At 45.0% G+C, this 20,201-nt stretch overlaps 1 protein-coding gene across 4 annotated transcripts in view; it reads right to left on the minus strand.

The window, feature by feature from the left end:
- LOC114043092 (tuftelin-like) overlaps window positions 1-18,110 on the minus strand; it is a 46,237-nt gene extending 28,127 nt beyond the window's left edge. For 3 of the 4 annotated variants that reach the window (XM_027862022.1, XM_027862023.1, XM_027862024.1), the window contains exons 1-6: window positions 17,977-18,110; window positions 6,950-7,051; window positions 6,490-6,576; window positions 4,831-4,920; window positions 2,316-2,387; window positions 367-480 (exon numbers count right to left, since the gene is read on the minus strand). In XM_027862022.1, coding sequence (XP_027717823.1) covers window positions 367-480; window positions 2,316-2,387; window positions 4,831-4,920; window positions 6,490-6,576; window positions 6,950-7,051; window positions 17,977-18,036 — 525 coding nt within the window. In that variant the 5' untranslated portion in view covers window positions 18,037-18,110. The remainder of the gene's footprint in view (window positions 1-366; window positions 481-2,315; window positions 2,388-4,830; window positions 4,921-6,489; window positions 6,577-6,949; window positions 7,052-17,976) is intronic. The other variant, XM_027862025.1, reaches the window with a different exon arrangement.
- Window positions 18,111-20,201: the final 2,091 nt, after the last annotated feature.

A 20,201-nucleotide genomic window follows, 5' to 3' on the forward strand; every position in this document is an offset into this window, starting at 1 on the left:
AGAAGTTTACCTTCTACCGGAGGGGAAGGGGATGCACACATTTACACACAGAAAGTACATACAAGATAATTTCATCCGAAAGAGAATAGTAACACAACTGGGGGGGAATCATGAAAATTATTGTGTAGAAGGCAGCCTGTGAGCTAGGTTCCGAACCCAAAGCTGCATTCATTCCATGATTTTGGGCTCATTGATAATTGAGGTGAGCAAGGGGTGCATTCCAGACACGGGCCAGGACCATTTGTGCAAACTCATGGAAGCAGAGGATGGAATGATGCATGGGGGGGAAACGAGCAAGATGGAGATCAGACAGAGGGAAGTCGTGGGCTGGAGAGATGGGCAGCAGGCGGGCTATGGAATACTCACCTCGAAATGCGCCTTGTCTGACCGCTGCTGCCTCTCGGCCTCCTGCAGCTTATCACGCAGATCCTGGATGGTTTTCTTCAAGCTCTCGGAGTCTTCATTTTGATAACCTTGCACCTGTAACCAATCACTGACACTAAGGGAAGGGAAGCCCAAAAGTTAACACAACTATCCTTGAGACTTGGGGGAAACAGACGCACTGGCCAGCCTGCCCCCTACAAAGGACATCCACCCCAACAAAAGAACTGGCCAGAGACACCAGACAGACCAAAGCAGGCTCCCTTCAAACCTCAATTAGTCCAGTCCACCTCCAGGTTGCCCCTTCACCCCAGCTATCCTGAGCATTTAGATCCATTTTCAACACAGCATTGAACTGTTCCTACAAAAGGATTTCTTACGAAATATGCTTATGATTTTTTTCATAAGGGAGATAGCACAGCAGAGGGACCAGAAAGCTAGACCTGGAGTCTGGAAGGCCTGGGTTCAAATCCTGCCTGACACTTACCAGCTGTATGACTATGGGCAGGTCACCAAAATTTTCTCCACCTCAGTTTCACGTAAAATGAAGATAATGACTGTTGGTAACAATGCCTCCTCCCCTTACAAGGTCTGTGTGAAGCTCAAATGAGATGAGGCATAGAGTTTTATAAACTTTAAGGTATCACACGTCAAGTATTATTTTCTCAGCTAAAATGGAAATAGGGCTCGCATGACCTCACATGTTTAATCATGTTGTTTGACCGAATTCGGTCAAAAGGCCACACTTAAGGATCTAGAAGGCCACATGGGCCTGAAGATCCCAGGTTCCCCACCCCTGACCTACAGCATTGTCTTTTAAGCCTTTTTCATCCCCTACCAACAGCCAGTTCGGTGAAGTTCGAGGGCTGGTGACTAGCTATGAAGTAAGAGACGTTCCCTCTCCTCCACACTCACCCATCAAGGGTTAATGCCTAGCTTGAGCTTGGCCACACCCAGCCGTGGGTTGGTGGTGGTTAGAGCTGAGCTGGCATGTAAGATCATGAGCCCAAACTATGCTGTCCCACTGCCAGGGTCTTTAGCCCTGAGCCTCCGAGGGGCTGCTAGGGAGTCGGGTCTCCTTCCTCAAGCACTCAGCCGGACGAAGAAAACCCTGTGCTCTAGTCCTTGATGCTCCAAGTCAAGGAGCAGGTCCCTTAAATCTCTCTGAGCCTCAGTTTCCCCATCTACAAAATGGAGAGAAGGAACACCAGCCCTTCCCTGCCTCACAGGGCTACCACAAAGATAAGTGAGATAATATCTGGCAAAGCTTTGAGCTTGTGAGAAGAAAGGGGCTAGATAAATAATAAAAGGTATTATTATAACTGGTTACTCCAACACGGCTGTCAAATGCAGAGATGAAGGGGAGTTGGGGGAGGGAGGAGATGAGGAGAGAGGCTCCAAAAAGCCCATTCAGGCAGCTGGTGGCATAGTGGTGTGCACAGAGTCAGAAAGACCCGAGTTCAAATCCAGCCTCAGACAGTTACTAGCCGTGTGACCCTGGGCAAGTCATCTAATCTTAGTCCGCCTCATTTTCTTCAACTAAAATGGGATTAATAAAAACACCTACCCCCAACCCCCAGGTTGTTGTGAGGATCAAATCAAATAAGATAAAATTTGCAAAAGTGCTTAGTGTGACACATAGTAGGCATTACATAAACGCTTACTCTCTACCCTCCTTTTCCTGCCTCCTGTTTAAGGGTGGTGAAAAGACTCACCACATCCTCAAACTGGACATCACCAGAGCATGTGGCTCATGCCCCAGCATCTACAAAGGGCCACTTCCTATAATGACCCAACAGAAGAGAATGTCTTTTAACACTCTACAAGGAAGGCTCCCCAAGCTCCTTGGGTGAGCCCTTTCTGTGCCCCCAGCACCAGCAAGGCAAGAAGCAGTGTCTGGGTCTCCGAGGGAGCTTCCCTTTCTTGTTACCTACCAGAGTCTCAGAGGGGGTCTTGTACAGAGTAGCGGAAGACTGCCTGAAGCCATCTGGCTCTTCCAACAGCACCTGTCCAAAGAAAAAAAGGCAGTCAGGCGGCTGGCACAGCCGTGACACGGAGCAGCCTTCTCAGAGACATCAGAGACCTCCAAGACTTCAGAAGTCTTTCTAGACTTTCAAGAAGCGAGGGGTGGGGGGTTGGTGGTGTTGACAGCAGAGCAGGATGACCTAATTGCTTACTGGTACGTTCAGAAAAACAAGCAGCAAAAACCTTCCCAGCTCAGAAACTATGAATTGGCCCCAATCCCTGAAGCTCACCGAATACAAGCATCTGCTTGCAGCCAATACTCAGACTTTCCTCTGCCCCCGGAATTTCGAGAAAGTCTGGCACACACCGAGAGAAGAGAATACTGCAAAGCGGCATTTGCAGCCTTCTAACCCGCTGCCTGGTATCTCCTCCATAGAGCTTTGGGAGTTTCTGAACATGGGGCAGTGGGGGAGGTTTACAAGTTAACAGCTCTGAAAGGGATCTGCTGGTGAATTCTTGTGGCCAAGTTTCGGGCCCAGGCTAGGTTCTTCCTACCTCCCTGCAAAGCACCAGACTACCCACTGCCCTTAGCAGCCAGATGTGTGCTCTACACAACATGTAATCAGGAGAACATGGTGCTTTTATCTCAGATTATAGTCATATACACGCAATGTACACATATTCCTATTTGGACTGGATGTGCATTATATATTTAATTCAGCAACCAACATGCAATAAGTATGTGTTAGAAAAACTGACACAGTCAGTTCCCTCAAGGAGCTAACATTCTACAATCTGAATCATTCATACATTCATACACACACATATACATGCACACATGTACACACACACATGTATCTGCATATATATTCCACAATCTGTATGATATATGCTATATATTGTGTGTGCACATATATTCATCTCTATCATGTAAATATACATACACACTCTACACATGTTTGCACAAATGTTCTACAATCTATACCATATATAAAATGTGTTCACATACATATTCTACAATCTATCATACATATGTATTTTACGTGTGTTTGCAGACACATACATATATGTAATGTCCACACTTAGCAGGAATTATTTTGTCATTATCCGCTTTTTTTGGATGGTTTTGATGATCCCTTCCATGTCTCCCATCCGTTAGCGAAGGTGAGATTTGTCAGACAAGAGTCAGGGGAGCTGACTGGCTGTTAAACCTCAGCTAAGACCTTCTTCTTCTCCAAGCGTCAGTTTTCTCCTCTACGAAATGAGGGGGTTGGACCAGAGAGCATCTCTAAGTCTCCCCTCAAGCTCTGAAAGTTCACGATTCTAATGGGTACAGCTTCCCTGGTGACTAGACCACCTAGATAGAATCGGCCCCCAAAGGGGGCTAAATGGATACAGGACCCAAGATGTTACAACAGCTGAGAGTGAGGAGTGATGGACAGATGCATCTCAGACATGTACTAGCTGTGCGACCTTGGGCAAGTCACTTAACTTCTATTTGCTTCAGTTTCCTCATCTGTCAAACGGGGATAATAATAGCACCTACCTCCCAGGACTGTTGTGAGGATCCAACGAGATAATTTTAAAGTGCTTAGTACAATGCCTGGCACATATCTAGGTGTTACATACGTTATTATCATTATTATCATAGGAGACCTGAGCTTGAACTCCATTTCTGCCAATTCCTAGTTGGGTGACCAACGGCCAAGTCAGACTTAACCTTGAACCTAGATGGGGAGAGTAACACCTGTCTGTATCAACCTCACACAAGGTTGCTGTGAGAATTCAAGGAGATCATTTGCAGAGTTGACTCTGTAAACTTTAAGGGGATACACAAGTGTCAGCTATTCTTACCGAAACCGGACTCCGATTAAGAGGATGGAGGGCTAGATAGTGGAGGAAGGACTTCTCTCCTGGGGACAGTTCTCTTTACCAATTCATTAAAATAAATAAATGAATGAATGAATAAAATAGCTCTGTAACTATACCAGTGGTCTTGCATTATTTATATATTCACTATGTGAAAATCTGAATTTGGAAAACAGGTTAAGGAGAGATTCTCTACTATATGAACAAATTCATCACTTTACAGCAATTATAGGATTTCTCTAAATAGCAAGCTTCCCTAGTGAATTTGAAAATTACGCAGTTTACAAAAATTAAACTTTTATATAATGTTTTAGAAACCAGTACATTGCATAATGAGGTACACCTAGCTATGTGTATGTACCTGAATGCAGAAAGAGACAGGGCATGGGGTGTGTGTGTACGTATGTGCGTGTACGTATGCGCATGCGTGCATACATTTGCCTTGGCTCCCTAGATTGTAAGTTCCCTGAGGACGGAATTGCCTACATTCTCATCTCCCTCTCACCACATGATTCACAGAAGATGATCCACAAATACTTACTGATATACAACCCCATCTTTCCACTGAGAACTTAGCTGCTAGGAGTGAGCTAGGAGACATTTCCCATTAGTTACCTGCATCTCCTGTTGCTGAGGAAAGTCCCTTGAGTCTCTCTCAAGCTTGCTGCTTATATCCTCCCGGAGCTTCTGCAAACAGCTTCTAGCCTGGTGGGGAGGGCAAGTGATTTTTAGCTGGGGGAAGTGGGAAGGTTGAGGGGAGGGAGAGAACAGAATGCTCAGATCTGTCCACTGATAGGGTCCCCATTCCCAACCCATTCACCACAACGCCTATGTCGTCCAGAGACACTCAGGGGGCACAAATATTTTGATTAGGTACGTTTGGAATATAGGGAATATACGAAGTTCCCAATACCTTCACTGACTCACAAAAAGTCAGTTCTTGACTCTCTAGCCTGGTGAGTAGGGAAGCCATGCTGTAGGGAATCCCAAATATAATAACCAAAATAATATAATTTTAAAAAATCACCCTGGATTAGTTTAGGCAGATTTACCTTGAGTTGTCATTATAATAGATCTGCATTCCTTGGAAACTGACTAATAATGGGGCAGGGATTGAAAAAAACATGATAAGGTATAGAGGAAATCAACCACTCGTTACCTAAAACAACAAAAGCTAGTTAATCAAATCAATCAGTAAGAATTTATGAAGTGCCTACTCTGCGTTAGGCACTGTGCTAAGTGCTGGGGATAGAAGGCTAAAAATGAAGCAGTTCTTGTCTTCAGGGAACATACATTCTATTCACACATTTTTGTTTTTCAGTCATGTCCAACATTTCGTGATGCCATTTGAAGTTTTCTTGACAGAGATACTGGAGTGGGTTGCCATTTCCTTCTCCAGCTCATTTGACAGATGAGGAAGCTGAGGTACAGAGGGTTAAGTGACTTGCTCAGAGTTACACAGCTTAGTAAGTGTCTGAGTCAGGATTTGATCTCCGCAAAATGAGTCTTCCTGACTCCAGGCCCTGAGCTCTACCTACTTTGCCACCTAGCTGCCCCCTATCCACACACAGATAATGTGAAATGACTTATTCTAAATTACATTCTCAAGTTCCAATGATGCCTCTCATCTAACCTCATCCCAGTTCTTTTCAGAAAATAACCCAAGCCTTTAATCCATGCTTTTTAAAAAATGATTTTTACAGAGAACAAAAAGATAGCATAAACCAATAGCCAGATAATATATGCCTGGCATAATCCTGAGCACAGACTGAATACTCAACAAACATCTACTGATTAATTTGACTTCTGCAGGGTCAAAAGTGACAGGCATGGCTTTTACTTGATTAGGGAGAGAGTATCAGCTTACAGATTTGGGATATTTGGGGAGTGGAAGGGAGAAAAAGTTTATCATCACCCAAGAGAGAAGGGAATCAAGCAGCTAAGCACTAAAAACACTCAACACCACAAATAGTGAACTTGACAGGCTCATGCAAGTTTGAAAGACTTAGGGTTGGGAAGAGGAAAGAAAGACTAAAAACAAACAAGCCAAGTGGGGCACAGACAGTGGGAGGTTGTGCTTGGCCCCGAGCCAAGCTGGTTCTTTCATTCATTCATTCCATACGCATCTATTAAGTGCCTACTTAACATGAGATCCTGTGGTAGGTACGGTGGGAAGTATAAAGTATAAGACAGGCTTTTCTCTCAAGGAGCTTTCAGTCTGGTAGAACTTCAATGGAAAACAATTCTCTCCACAATGAAGAAAAGGCTGCCTACCTCTTGGATGTACTGAACCTCACTTTTTAGCTGATCGATATTCTTCTCATGGATGACTTTGTCACCAGCTTTCCCCTTCAAGTAAACCTATAGTTGGGGAATGAAACCATTCTAATTACAAAGAATCACAGTCAAATCAGGCCCACCAACTGCCCCCCAGTACCTGTTTTTCAATAAACATGTAAGATTTGGAGGGAACTTGGGAAGGTCATCTAATACATTCCCCTGCTACAGTCACGTACTACACCCAAGTCATGCCAGGCAGGTCACCACTGGCCCTTGTCTTAGAGATCTCCAGAGGAGGTGGCTGTCTGTTCCAGCATCTCTGATCCTGGAAGTTCTTCCCACTTTCTAACCGCAAGATTGCTTTTTGCAACATCAGTCCCCTTGCCATTTTTCTGACCTTCAGTGAAAAGTGGGGAGAAAAGGGAGGGTGATAGGGAAGGAGGACAGTATTTACCTTGATGATTTCCTCGTGCCCATCATTGGACTCTACCAGCTCTGATGCCAGGGAACGACCAACTGATCTGCTAGACACCATTGGGTAGGACTTCCCAACTGCCTAAAGCGAGAGAAGGGGAGAGGTTCAAATAAAACATAACCAAAGCAAATTAACTGGCACAGGATAGATAGTTCTCAACATAACACCAATGTAGAAAATCTCTTCTTCAAAAATATCTAAAATATTCTTCTACTTTCCTCACCAAAGAAACAACATCAAGTCAATTTTAGAATCTCAACAAGATGTCAAAGTCATTTCAATGGAGGAACTCAAGCTCAACATCCTTCCCACTAGAAGATCAGGTTATAATATGTCAAGGATCAGCAAAGATAGGGGTCACAAAGGGTCGACATGACTGAAACTGAACAACATCAGCAAAGATACTTGTTGGGAAAAATTAATAGAAATCACAGATTCAGATTTTCCTTTGGTAGGCTTCTCCCCCTACTTCCAAAAACATGGTCTTCCTGAGGCTTGACTAGAAGTGTTTGTAGGGGAAAGTAATCCTGAACCCACAATAGCAGATATGTTTCTATGCAGTCATGGAGGGACAGAGGGAAAAGAAACAGCATCAGGAAGGAAGGAGATTGGGCCATGACAAGGGAGGAAAATGTGGCTGCTAGAACCCCAGATATTCTCTGCCTTCAAGACATATGTCTTGAAAATATGTCTTCAAGAAGATCACCTCACGGATCATTCTGAAGAGCGAGTCTGAGAATGTTCACATTGCCTTAATGGAAGAGATCAGGTACTACATGGCTCCAATATAGCCCTGACTCAGACCAGTTTCCAGAAACCACATGGCTGGTGGAAGGCCTTTCTGAGAGAGGTCACTATGTTCATCTCCATGACCTGACAGATGTTCCGAGGAAAGGAAATGTTCTGGCCCTCTCACCATTCTGGATTGAGTCTCCCATCCCAACAGAAGGTATTGAAATGGTATTGAGTGTAGACATTAAGAATATTTCTAAATTAAAACAATAGGGGGCACTTGAATGTGATACCTATAGCCATCATTTGCCACAGAAATCATCCTACGTAAAACAAAGTTTTAAAGAAACCTGAGAAGAGCAGCATGAACTGATAAAGAGTGATGTAAACAGAATTGGGAGAACAATTTACATGGTGATAACATCACTGTAAAGAAAAACAACTCTGGAAGACTTAAGAACTCTGATCAGCTCAGTGACCAGCCATGACTTCAGAGGACCAATGATGAAGCATGCTGCCCAGCTCCCACCAGAGGAGTGACTGACTCAAGGTGCAGAATGAGACATGCATTTTTAGACATGACAAATGTATGGATTTGTTGTACTTGACCATTTTATTTGCTACAAGGATTTTTTCGTTATTTATTTTAGTGGGGGGGGTTTAGTGGAAAGAAGCCATAGTGCTGGTTCCCCCAAAAACAAAAGAGTGAAAAGAGGGTCATTGAAACATGGTTTTGAAGAAGGAAGTTCAGAAGAAACAGATAAGCAGGACAATTTTGAAAATAACATGCTGAATTTATTATAGATTTTGAAAAGCTGTACATAATAAAGATTCACTGTTTCACATATAATCTTGTTTTTCTATTCTACTTTATATATGGAAATGGTCTCTCTTTTGGGAGGGGGAGACATTCATCAAATCAGAAAAAGAAATTATCCTAACAATAATGAACCTAGCGAACAATTGAATGACTTCTTTAGGAATCAAGCCTCTCTCCAAACTAGCATTTTTTATGCAAATACAGAAAAATTTAAAAAGCTACTTCAGCAAAATCTTGAGTTAAGAAATAACGTAAGTGCAGAATGATTGGTAAGAGGATAGTGTTTGAGAGACTAAAGGCAGAGTGTGGTGACAGAAGAGAACAACACGCTATGCTGAAAATAGCAACACACGGACAATCACAAGTCCTAAGTTCTGGTTCTTGGTCAAATCCCTGAATGTCCCCGGAATGCAGGAGGTAGGGGGTTCCCCATCAATGGAGGCTAGGATTCCCAAAGAGGCAAAGGATCAATCACAAGGGAGGTTAAGAGAGAGGCTTCTAGGTTGGGTCCCTATGGGCCACCAAGGTCCTGCCCAACTCTCAGATTGGTTTGTGGTCTTACTAGCAATGTCTAATGTTCAGCTATGACTTCCAGTTCATAAACTTAGTTATGAAAAAATGAGAAGGAAACAATTTCAAAGTAGCTAAACTTGCCGCCAACTCTTTTTCCCCCACGGACACAAACATGCTCTCCGGCAGCTAGGGAATGCCGGGGCATCCCCAGTCAGCAGGAAAAAACAAAAGTGGTATCTGACAGCCACCAGGGCCAACTCCAATTTTTTTGTCCACAACCAGCCCCTCTGGATTAGAAAAGCAAGGAACACATGCGGTAGGAGGGGCCCTGTGGGGTCACCCCATCCATTCTGCTGATTCTGGTCAGGATACAACACTTAAAATCGCCTAGAAGGATGAGAATTGCTCGGGTTTCCAAATATTCCCCAACTTCTGTCCACCAACTTTTTATGTTTTGTTATTGTCATGCTGTCTCATTTAAATTGGGGGGGGGGGCATCAAGAAAAGATAAGATTCTAGGAAGCTTCTCTATCAATATCACCAACTGCTCCTTTGCCCCCAAAATCCAGTCTAACTTCCCTTCCCCCTCCCTATTATTCAGGACTTCTCAACACAAGTCTCAAATTACACCCTAAAATCTATTCATTCGTTCTCAAGAGGTATCCACCCCCTCCTCATTCATTATCCTTAACCTAGAAGTTGAAACAATGTTCTCTATTCCCTCTTTGTCTTGGTTAATCTTTCATGGCTGGTAAATAAACCCACTTTGCTGGTGTCACCAAAGGAGTTGCTAACAGAGATAGAAGGGTCGCAAGAGTTTTCTACCTACCAGGCCAGATCCCACTAGTAGGTGCAATGGGGATTGCACAGAAGCCGTTGCCACGAAGGCCAGATGCAGTGCAAGATGCAAGCACTCTGAGGGCCAGACTCGGGAGAATCCAAGAGTTTCCATTTCCTTGTGGCTACCTCTTTATTCCCCAGCTCCTCTACACGAGACAGACCCAACCTCATCCGTTTGCTTTTATGGGATCAATAGGATTTGCAGCTAAAGGAGACCTTGGAAACGACTTAATCCAATTCCCTCATTTTACTGATAGGGAACTGGGAGGATGTCTATGGGGGTTGGGGCTGGTGGGAGGTCACTGATTCATGCAAGATTATAGAACCCCAGGTCTTCTGAATTCAAATTTGGTTAATTTCCTACCACCCCTTGATGCTATTTGCAGAGCAGATACAAGGAGGGTTTAGGGGGACAAAGGCATTGAAACTTGGGGCAGTTAGGTGGTGCAGTGCATAGAGTGCTGGCCCTGGAGGCAGGAAGACCCAAGTTCAAATCTGGCTTCAGACACTTCCTAGTTGTGTAACCCTGGGCAAGTCACTTAAGCCTGTTTACCTCAGTTTCTTCACCTGTAAAATAAGCTGGAGAAGAAAATGGCAAACCACTCCAGTATCTTTGCCAAGAAAACCCCAAATGGGGTCCCAAAGAGCCAGATATGACTGAGATGACTTAACAGTAACAAGAGGTATTGAAACAAATGGCTAGAAAGAGATCATCATCCCTCAGGATCAGAGATAATCCAGAGAAGACTCTATTCTATTAACAAGCTACACCCCAACTCTCTTCCCTAATCTCCCCCCTCCCAAAACAACTCACCCAAACACAAAAGTACCCAACTCTGCAATAATCCCTGTACTATCATATTACATGCATATTCTCAAGCAGATGGTGCATGACCGTAATACAGAGAACGTCCCAACCTGGAGTTTTAGGGACAATTGTCCATTAGCTATAAGGGCCAATGATCCCATACCTCCAAGGCAAAGAGTGGAAGTATCTTTTTGAGGGGAAAATCCACAGGGGCTAATCAAGAGGCAGGTAGCCCTGTAAACATTCTCGGGGAGAAGCGTAGCCACCCTCAAATTACAGACAGCCTCTTGGCTCTGTTCAAACAAATCTCCAACCTATGACTCAGTCCCCAAAGAGGGAGAAGCGGGGAGGGGGTAAACACATAGCTAAGAGGTTAGGGATTCTGACTAGGGAGAGAAGAAATAAACAATGAGGCCCCAGAGGGTTCTCACAACCAAAAACTCTAATTTGTACAGGCAGAGGGACACCAAGCCTGGGTTCCTCTTCTCCAAGCTCGAAAGCTAACAGGTCCAGAACGTGTGGGAACAAAGAGGTTTACAGGATACAATAAGAAAATGCTCGTTTTTAAGGAAAAACTCAGGGCTGGGGATGCAGATGTCTCTAAACTGCAAGATTCAGCTGTCCCATCAGATCCTGCCACTTCACCAGCTGCTTTTGTGGTCAGTTCAGTTTTTCCCACTCTAAGAAATGGGGATAATCACCCACTTGTCTAGCTCCGCTCCTGTTCCCAGGAGTTATAGTATAATGATAGCTCCATAAAGTTAGGGAAGAAAGACACAAGGGATTATTAGGGGGCCAGAAACCCCTGGGGCCCAGGCTCTCTCACTCCTACTCACCTACTAAAGACTGTCCACCTTTGTCCCCATTCCGGGGCTCACCGGGGCAGAAGTTGCCCTTTGTTTAGCCTCGATCACACAAAGAGCTTTTATCCTTCATGGCTCACAACTACACACCCAGAACAGTTAGTGACACCAATGTTGGCTTTTCTGTCAATCACATCTCTTGCATCTGACCCCTTTTCTCTACCCACACAGTGACCACCGAGGGTTGGCACCCTCATCACTTCTTGACTGGATTATTGGAATGGATTCTGAATTGGTATCCCTGCCTCAAGTCTTCCCCTATTTCAGTCCATCCTCTAGAGCAGGGGTGGGGACCCTGCTCTAGACTGAAGACCATAAGTGATATCTGACCATGGCATGTCACTTCTCTACTCCACAAACTCCAATGGCTCCCTATTACATCTTAGATAAAACAGAAACAAACTCCTCTGTTCAACATTTAAAGGCCTTCATCACTTGACCCCAATATATCTTCCTCTGCTCCTGCCCCCCCCATGGATATTCATCCCCCTCCTGTATCCTGCAAACTAATCTCTCCATCCCTCACCCATGAAAGGCCATCTCCTGTTTCTATGGTTCTGCACCAATTGTCGTCCCCCCCCCCAATTCCTAGAATGCATTCCCCCTTGCTTGAGCCTCACAACGTCCCTCTCTTCCTTTAACACTCAGCTCAAGTACCACCTCTGTCCCAAGTAATTAATACAGTGCCAGGCACATAACAGACACTTAATAAATGCTTGTTGATTGCCTGATTTTCCTTTAGCCACCCCCAAATCTTCCTAGGAGCAAATACAGCACTAGATTATTTGGGTGGGCTCACCCCAAGTAATGAGGAACTGGTGAAAGAGGTGGGGGGGGGCAGCTAGGTGGTGCAGTGGATAGAACACTGGCCTTGCAGTCAGGAGGACCTGAGTTCAAATCTGGCCTCAGAACATTACACTCACTAGCTGTGTGACCTTGGGCAAGTCACTTAACCCTGGCTGCCTCACCAAAACAAAAAAAAAAGAAAAAAGAAAAAAAAAAGAAAGGTACAGGGGAAATGGGAAAGGAAGATGGTAGGGGCACAGGTGAGCTCCTCTCATTTCTAGAGACATATGTATAGGAGATAGTTGGGATCACAGAAACAGAAGAGAAAAGGAACTGTTTGTAGAGAGTTTCAACCACAATTTATTGTTGACGCACAATTTCAAAGTTTGTGAGTATGTCCTGAAGAAGGTTACCTGTGTCCCACATTCCAAGCCAAAGGGAGCCTGACGGATTGTGTTCAACTTTCCTCTGCCAAAATGCTTTCTCCAGCGATAGCTGGGAGATGGTCCAAGAGATGTTTCATGTCACTCTAGCTAAGAGTAGGAAACTGGTTATTTTCTTCTGTTCTTCTCTACCACGTCAGGAAGGACACTGCCTTCTTCTTTTCTTTCTTCAAAGATTCCAGAAATCCTGGAAGACTACTCCTATTCATTTCTCCATGATCCCATGACTATTTTGTTCTCCTCCCCCCCTCCCAAACCAACCACCATCAAATCTCAGCTATGGATTTCTCCACCCCATCCCCCACCCCAGGAAACTATGCTATTTCATAAGGGACTCTAGTGCCACGACCCAGAGAACCATGCACTACAATTACCAGTAGTACATGTGTCTGGAACCGAAACTATTGGGGTGCACACCCCACCTCCACCCTGAGGACATACCTAGGGATTATGTAACCCTCCCTTCCCTGGTCCTCCTCATTATTATCATTCTTATTCCTACTAATAATAATCAATCACAAAGAACATAATTTTATCCACCTGTGCAATAATCTTCTGAACATTAATTATAAAAGAACAATACAATCTGTCCTCAGACTGGTTCTATCTGAACTCTATGTAATACAACAAGAGACCTGAGAACAACATTCAGGTTGACACAAGTGCTTTGATGTTTAGAAAGCCCTCCACAAACATTATCTCACGTTATCTTTATGCTATGTCCTTTTTACAGATGAAGAAACTGAGGCTCAGAGAGGTTTAAGTGATTTGCTCATAATAAGTATCTGAGGCAGGATTTGAACCCAGGTCTTCTTAATTCCAAGGCTTGAACTCTCTACTACAGCACACACTCTTCTCACCTCTCTGCAGGGCCTAGGCCTAATTAGCTCCAAATCCTGACAAACTTAACAAGGCCAATGATGCATTTATGAAAATGGCAACACGGTGTCAAGCCTCTGGCTCTGTCACTCTCTGCTTATGGGACTCTTGGGTCCTTCATCCGCCAAATTAGAGGGTGAGACTAGACAACTTCTAAATTAAATCTCCTTCTAGTTCTAACAATCTATGCATTCTAGGGTACCAGAATGGAAGGAACAGACTACCCAGGGAAGGCAGCAGAGTCCAAGGCATAGGTACAATAGACAGTCATTTAGCCAGGAAGCAATAAACTCATCCTCCAAACATCTCCTCCATCTACCTATCATGGATGCCTGAAATTCCACCGATATAGGACATCCATGCCTTTGGGTTAAGCATTATCTTCCACCTGACTCCTTTTAACATGAAAATATACTTCAGAAAGATAAGTCATTAACCCTGTAGTATCCATTAGTATATCAGATTTCTTTTCTCATTGAGCAGAACAAATAAGAGGTGCCATAAGGCCAAAGGATTTGAAGCTGGAAGAGGCCTCCGAGCTCAACCTCTTCATTTTTACAGATGAGGAAACTGAGACACTGAGAAAATCAATTTGCCAAAGGCCTCACGGATAGGTACTGAGCCCTATTTTGAACCCAGGTCCTGGGTCCTCTACGTGCGTGGCTCTTTCCATCACATATGTCTTGCTTCAGGCACAAAGTGAGGAGAAGGGGCTGAAAAGGAAGAGAAGGGCAGAGAAAACAGGCTCAGTGCTCTACCAAGACACAAAAATGTGGCCTCAGTTTTCCTAGTGGGGCTGAGATGTCACAATTATAGAAAATCCTGGGTTGTTCTTTTTTTAAACCACAGTTCTGTACCCATTCTTAGCTCCTCTCAAATCTCTTCTTTCCCGCTCCCACTTAAAGGGGAATCAAGAAAAGGAAGACAGAACCAAGGATGAGAAAAAGGTGAAGAATGTAATCAGAGCAAGATAAGATTCCAAACACTTCATCTATAAGCCAGCTCAATTATGTAGGCATAGCTGACGTATAAAGAATTTTAAATTCTGGGTCAGCTCTTCCCTGTCTAGCGTGCTCCCATCCTGCTACGTGCAAGGAATGAAAACCCCTTCTAATAATAGTCTTAAGGCCAGGAGTTCTTAGCCTGAATCCATGAACTTAGGTTTTTTTCTTTTTAAAAAAATTTTGATAACTATAATTCAATATAATTGGTTTCTTTTGTAATCTTATGTATTTCATGCATGTGTAAAAACATTATGTGAGGAGGGGGCCCACTGGCTTCACCAGACTTGGCACAAGTGTCCCCTCAAAAAAAGGTTAAGGGGGGAAGCTAGGTGGCACAGCAGATAGAGCTCTGCCCTTGGGAGTCAGGACGACCCGGGTTCAAATCCCATCTCAGACCAGCCACTTGACACACACTAGCTGTGTGACCCTGGGCAAGTCACTTAACCCTGAATGCCTCACCGAAAAGGAAAAAAAAAAGGTTAAAGAAAAGTGGTTAAGTAGATAACAAGAAGCAGGAAGGTGAATCTTGGGAGCGGGGGAAGTTTAGCAAAGTCAGAGAATCCATGCCAAAGACCATGGCACGTAGCAAGCATTTAACAAATGCCTTTCAATTCATTTAAATAAGAGGCATTTAGGTTATCCGCTGTTTTCCTTCATCCCTACTGCTGTCCTCCTCAACAGAGAAAGGGGAAGTCAGAGGATGTTTTAAGGCTCATATAAATCATGTCTACATGTGTTCTTAGACATGCAAAGATGGGAAAACCCTAAAACACATCCTGGTTTTTTATTCCCCTCCTGGATTCCATGTTTTGGTTCAGCTAGCTACACTGCCCACCCACAAAGGAATTCATCAATAAGTATTAACGGATTTTTGGAGACCAGCCAGAGAGTCATAAATCCTAGGTGCTTGACTTGGGCTAGGTCAGAAGAGAAAAATTCAGAACATCATGGTGGGGGGTGGGGGAGCCTTCTCTGATTTCCTGCTTTTCATCCCCACCCACCTCCTTCAAGTTTCAGGAAGAGCTAGTAACTGGCCAGTTTATTTCTCCCTAATCTCAGTGTAAGATAAACCTTTGCTTTGACCCCTATGGACAAAAAGCATGAGGGAATTTCTACCTCCCCTTTGTTCAAAGGCATCTGGTTTCAGATTCTTTCTGAAAGTAGAAGATGGTCTGAATTCCATTCTCCCCATTTCCTTATCCATTTTTCTGCTCTACCAGACAAGGGAAAAAAAAATGAGACTGAAGGAACAGGGATCCACTCTCAACAAAACCAGTGCTTTGGCCTAATAACCTCAGGAGTGTCATCTCTGAGACTCAATTTCTTCATCTGTAGAGACTTGAATATCTTTCTTCCTGTTCATTCCCTGCCCCTCGAACCCCTCCCCCCCCACACACCTTCTCCCTGCCCTCATAAGGAATCAGGAGCAACAAATCGTAAGGCTAGCTAGGGCAAAGAACAAAAGAGAATCAATGTCCTCCTGTTAAGAATCCAGAAACTGGGATAGGATAAAGAAAGAAAAGTAACCACTGCCTATAAGGAGACATGGTCTGGTGGGAGCAGGACCAAGGCATCTATTTGCTTGAAAGAAACTCGATTTCCCTTGCTGGGGGGCAGGAGACAAAGGAAAAGATGGGTGAATTCCAATGCCAATTATATGAAATCACCACCACACAAATATAATTTAACTGAATTAACATGTGAGTTGGACAAGGGCCATCTCAAGGACAATGCATCGGGCAGTCACAGAAGAAGAGAATAAAATCCAGAGAGAAGGGAGACACACCTCCTTACAAACATTACTTATCCTGTTTCACTCTACACCATAGCAGCTTGAAAATCTATGAAACCAGACACACCCACGCTGGGTTAAAGTTCCCTAGAGGAGCCAGAAAACATTGAACCATACAACTAACCCTTCACCTCCTCTCCCCAGGAAACTCTAGGAACAGCTGGGTAGTGGGGTGAGAGGGGACAAAGAAGTGGTGGGGCACACGTGAATTGGGGCAGGGAGATCTCTGGGTCCCGCGTAGCAAAGGACCAGTGCCCAACTCCTCCTCCTCCTCCCTGGCCTCCCGCAGACTTGGCGATCAAAGACGGAAGTAAAACTAAAACAGGCTTCGGGTCTCACCAGAAATAGGTTGGGGTCAGAGCATGAGGATAGAGGCATAGTCCTATGAGAGGCTCTCCTGGGAGAAAGCCCCTCTCTCAAAGAAAGACATGACTCTCTGGGTGGTTTTCATTTGAATCTTGCTCTACAGGAGAAACCTCAGGAACCTGAATAAGAAGGGGAAAGGGCTGTCCCAGTCTTTTTTGTTGTTGTTAGTCCAAAAAGTACCCTGCATCAATCTTTTAAGAGCTCAGGTGCATCTCTGATGCTACAGGACACAAAGAGAAACCAGAAACTGAGAGATAATCAGATACAGAGTAAATAAAAAGCAGGACCTCCCTGGATTCACAATCCTGTCACATAAATTCGTTTTCACCATGCATCACACCATCAAATTTTAACATGGCACTTCTAGGTAGACCTAAGTGATTTGCCTCACAATGAATCTGCGAGGTGGGGAAAGCAAATACTATTATAATCCCCATTTTACAGATGAGAAAAACTGAAGGAACAGAGGAGCTCATCAGTTTTTCCAGGTTCACACAGCAATTAAGATCTTAATTAGGACTCCCAATCCACTTGACTCTTTCCCCCCCCCTATTATCTTCTGGCTCCTCACCGGCATCAAAGAATCTCCAACTTCCTTCGAGGATCATCAGCTAAGGTTGCCACCCTCTCTATAAAGCCTTTCCTGATTTCCCCTCAATGGTTATTTCTGTCTCTCTTCTCAAACTACCTGGTATTATAAGTTCCTTATGTACTCAAGTGCCGCTCTCCAGCAGAACGTAAGTTCTGGGAGGGCAGAGGCTTTACTTCCCTTTATTCCCACGTACAATTAGCTGAAGCACCTAGCATATGGCCAAGGGCTCCATGAAGACAGGTTGAATCCAAGTATATCCTCCCTACCTCTCGCAAGGTTCAGTCGACGAGGGATGGCTAAAGTCGTCACCGCCACCGGCAGTGTCCCGAGGAGTCAAGGACGGGCTGTCGCCCTCCAAGCGCAGGGGGCCCGATACTCCCGAACCAGGTCCGAGAGCGGTACCCGGCGGGAGGATGAGGGGTGGAAGGAGAAGGGGCACAGGAGTGGGAGGAAACGCCTAAGACAACCGTGCGAAACTGGGGATAGGGCGGGGAAAGGGAGCAGGGCAGGGAAAGAAGCGATGGGGGACGGGACCGAGCCCTGGCCGGCCGCTGCCCCTTTTTCTTACCTCGCTCTCCCCTTCGGAGTGCAAGTCCACCAGAGCACACCAAGAGCGCGTCCCGTTCATTGTCTTCTGGCCCCGGACCGCGCCGGAGCGGCTCCGAAAAGGCCAGCACCTACCTCCGCGGAGGTCCAGATCCGAGTAAGAAGGCGGGAGGTTGAGAACGCCCCCCTATATGTAGGCGCATCGGGCTACGGGCAGCCGGGGAAGCCACGCCTCCTCTCCGTCTAAGCTCAGCCAACTGGAAGAGGGCAAAGAAGGGGGGGCGGGGAAGCAGCTAGGGGCGTGCCAGGGCAATTGGAGCCTGGCCACGCCCTCTGGCGGCAGTTTCTATTTGCATAAAGGGCGGGGTTATGGCGCCACACAGGAGGGACTTCCCAGGTCTCCAATGTTAATTTCAGTCGTGTTACTTTACCAGCCCGGGAGCATAGGAAGAGTTGTAGAGCAACAGAGCGCTGAGATAAATGTGGTCCAGCCCCGCCTTATTGAACGGCTAAGAAAACTGAGACCCAGAGAGGGGGAGTGGCCTATCCAAAGTCAGACAGATAGTAAATAAAGTAGATTCTAGGTCATCTGACTTTCAAGTCAACTTCTTTTTCCTCTCCATCTGGACTTCCTCACCGACTCCTTCCCCGGCCCCAAGCAAAGAATCAGTTCCCAGCTGTTCTGGATGGATGGAACTAAAGGGTACTAGGTGGGGGAGGTGTTAGAACTCCAGAGAGGAATCCAGTCAAGCAGTGGAAAGGGAAGGTGTTGCAGACTCTCGACTTGGAGACTCTGCTACTTGGACAAGCCTCAGTTTCCTCATCTGCAAAAGGCTGGGGGGAAAAAAAGGACCTTTCTAGCTCTAAACCCTATAATATTGTGAGTCTGAGAGCTTTGTGGGGCTGGATGGCCCCTTTCCCTTCTCTCTGTAGTTTATCATGTCAGCAAGTCCACCTCACTAAAGCTGGGTTTAGGCCTGCTTGTCAGGTGCCCTGATTTGGCAAGAACCTGCCCGTGAATGCCAGCTGGTTTTGTTTTTGCCCAGGCGGGGCTTATTAGACTCAACTGCAGCTGCTCTCCTCTATGGGCGATACAGGTGGGCTGAACTGCCAAAGAGCATCTGTACTCCCAGGAACTGGATGGGCTTGCCCTCCCTCATTAGTCTTGTAACTTGATCCCAGGGAGCCATCTTGTATGCTTCACAAAATTGTAGAATTTCCCCATTGGAAAGAATCTCACAGGTTATCTAGTCCAAACTGGAGCAGACTAAGAATTCCCCCAACAAAAAGTCAATGCTCCACTTGAAGGGTTTCAGTGATGAGCATCACCAGATATTTCAGTGCCAGCTTATTCCACTTTGGGAGAACGCCAACTTGTAGTTTTTCATTTTCCTTATCGGCCTCTGCTGGATTCTGCCCTTTGGAGTCAACTAGAATAAATCTAGCCTCCCTTTTATGTGACGTTCCTTTCAGTATTTGAAGATAAGCAATATCATTCAAAGGCAGCTTGGTGGCATAGAGGACAGTGCTAGATTTGGAGTCAAGAAAACTCGAGTTTGAATCCAGCCTCAGATAACTAAGCTGTGTGACTGTAGGCAAATCATTTAATCTCTCTCAGTCTGTTTTCTCATCTGTAAAAATGAGGAAAATAGCACCTACCTCACAGGGTTGTTGAGGATCAAATGAGATAATATATGTAAAACACTCTGCAGACCGTAAAGCACTAAATAAGTGTTAGCTGTTATTGTTAGCTCTTGTCAGGCTCCTCCCTAAGTCTTGTTTTCTAGGCAAGACAGCCCCAGTTCCTTCAAATGATCTTTGTATTCATGGCTCTCACCCAGTTGGTTGCATGCTTCTGGATGGACTCTAGTTCACCAATGTCCTTTTATGAAGTTTCTTACTATGCAGACAAGTAATAGCAAAGGACTGTAGGCAAGCGTATCACAATTTTCATGTTGATAGCAATTTTCCAACAACAGCTCAAGAAGTATGAACAGGCAAGAAGAAATTGCAAAGACAGGTGAGCAAAACCCTCTTTCTTCTACTTAAACATCTCAAAGGAAGAGAAGACAAGAGAGTGAAGCTTTGGCATGAGACCCAGAGGTTCTAGTGCCTAGCTCAGGCACTCTACTATTCTAGGCAGGTGACTATCACACTGGGTCACAGGGAAGTTAGGGCTCCTCCTCAGAATGAGCCATGAGAGTGGCATTGGAAGGATTGCAGGTGGCCTCAGGCACATGTTTGGCA

Source organism: Vombatus ursinus, unplaced genomic scaffold (assembly GCF_900497805.2).
Source record: "Vombatus ursinus unplaced genomic scaffold, bare-nosed wombat genome assembly UNPS02014768.1, whole genome shotgun sequence".
NCBI lineage: Eukaryota > Metazoa > Chordata > Mammalia > Diprotodontia > Vombatidae > Vombatus > Vombatus ursinus.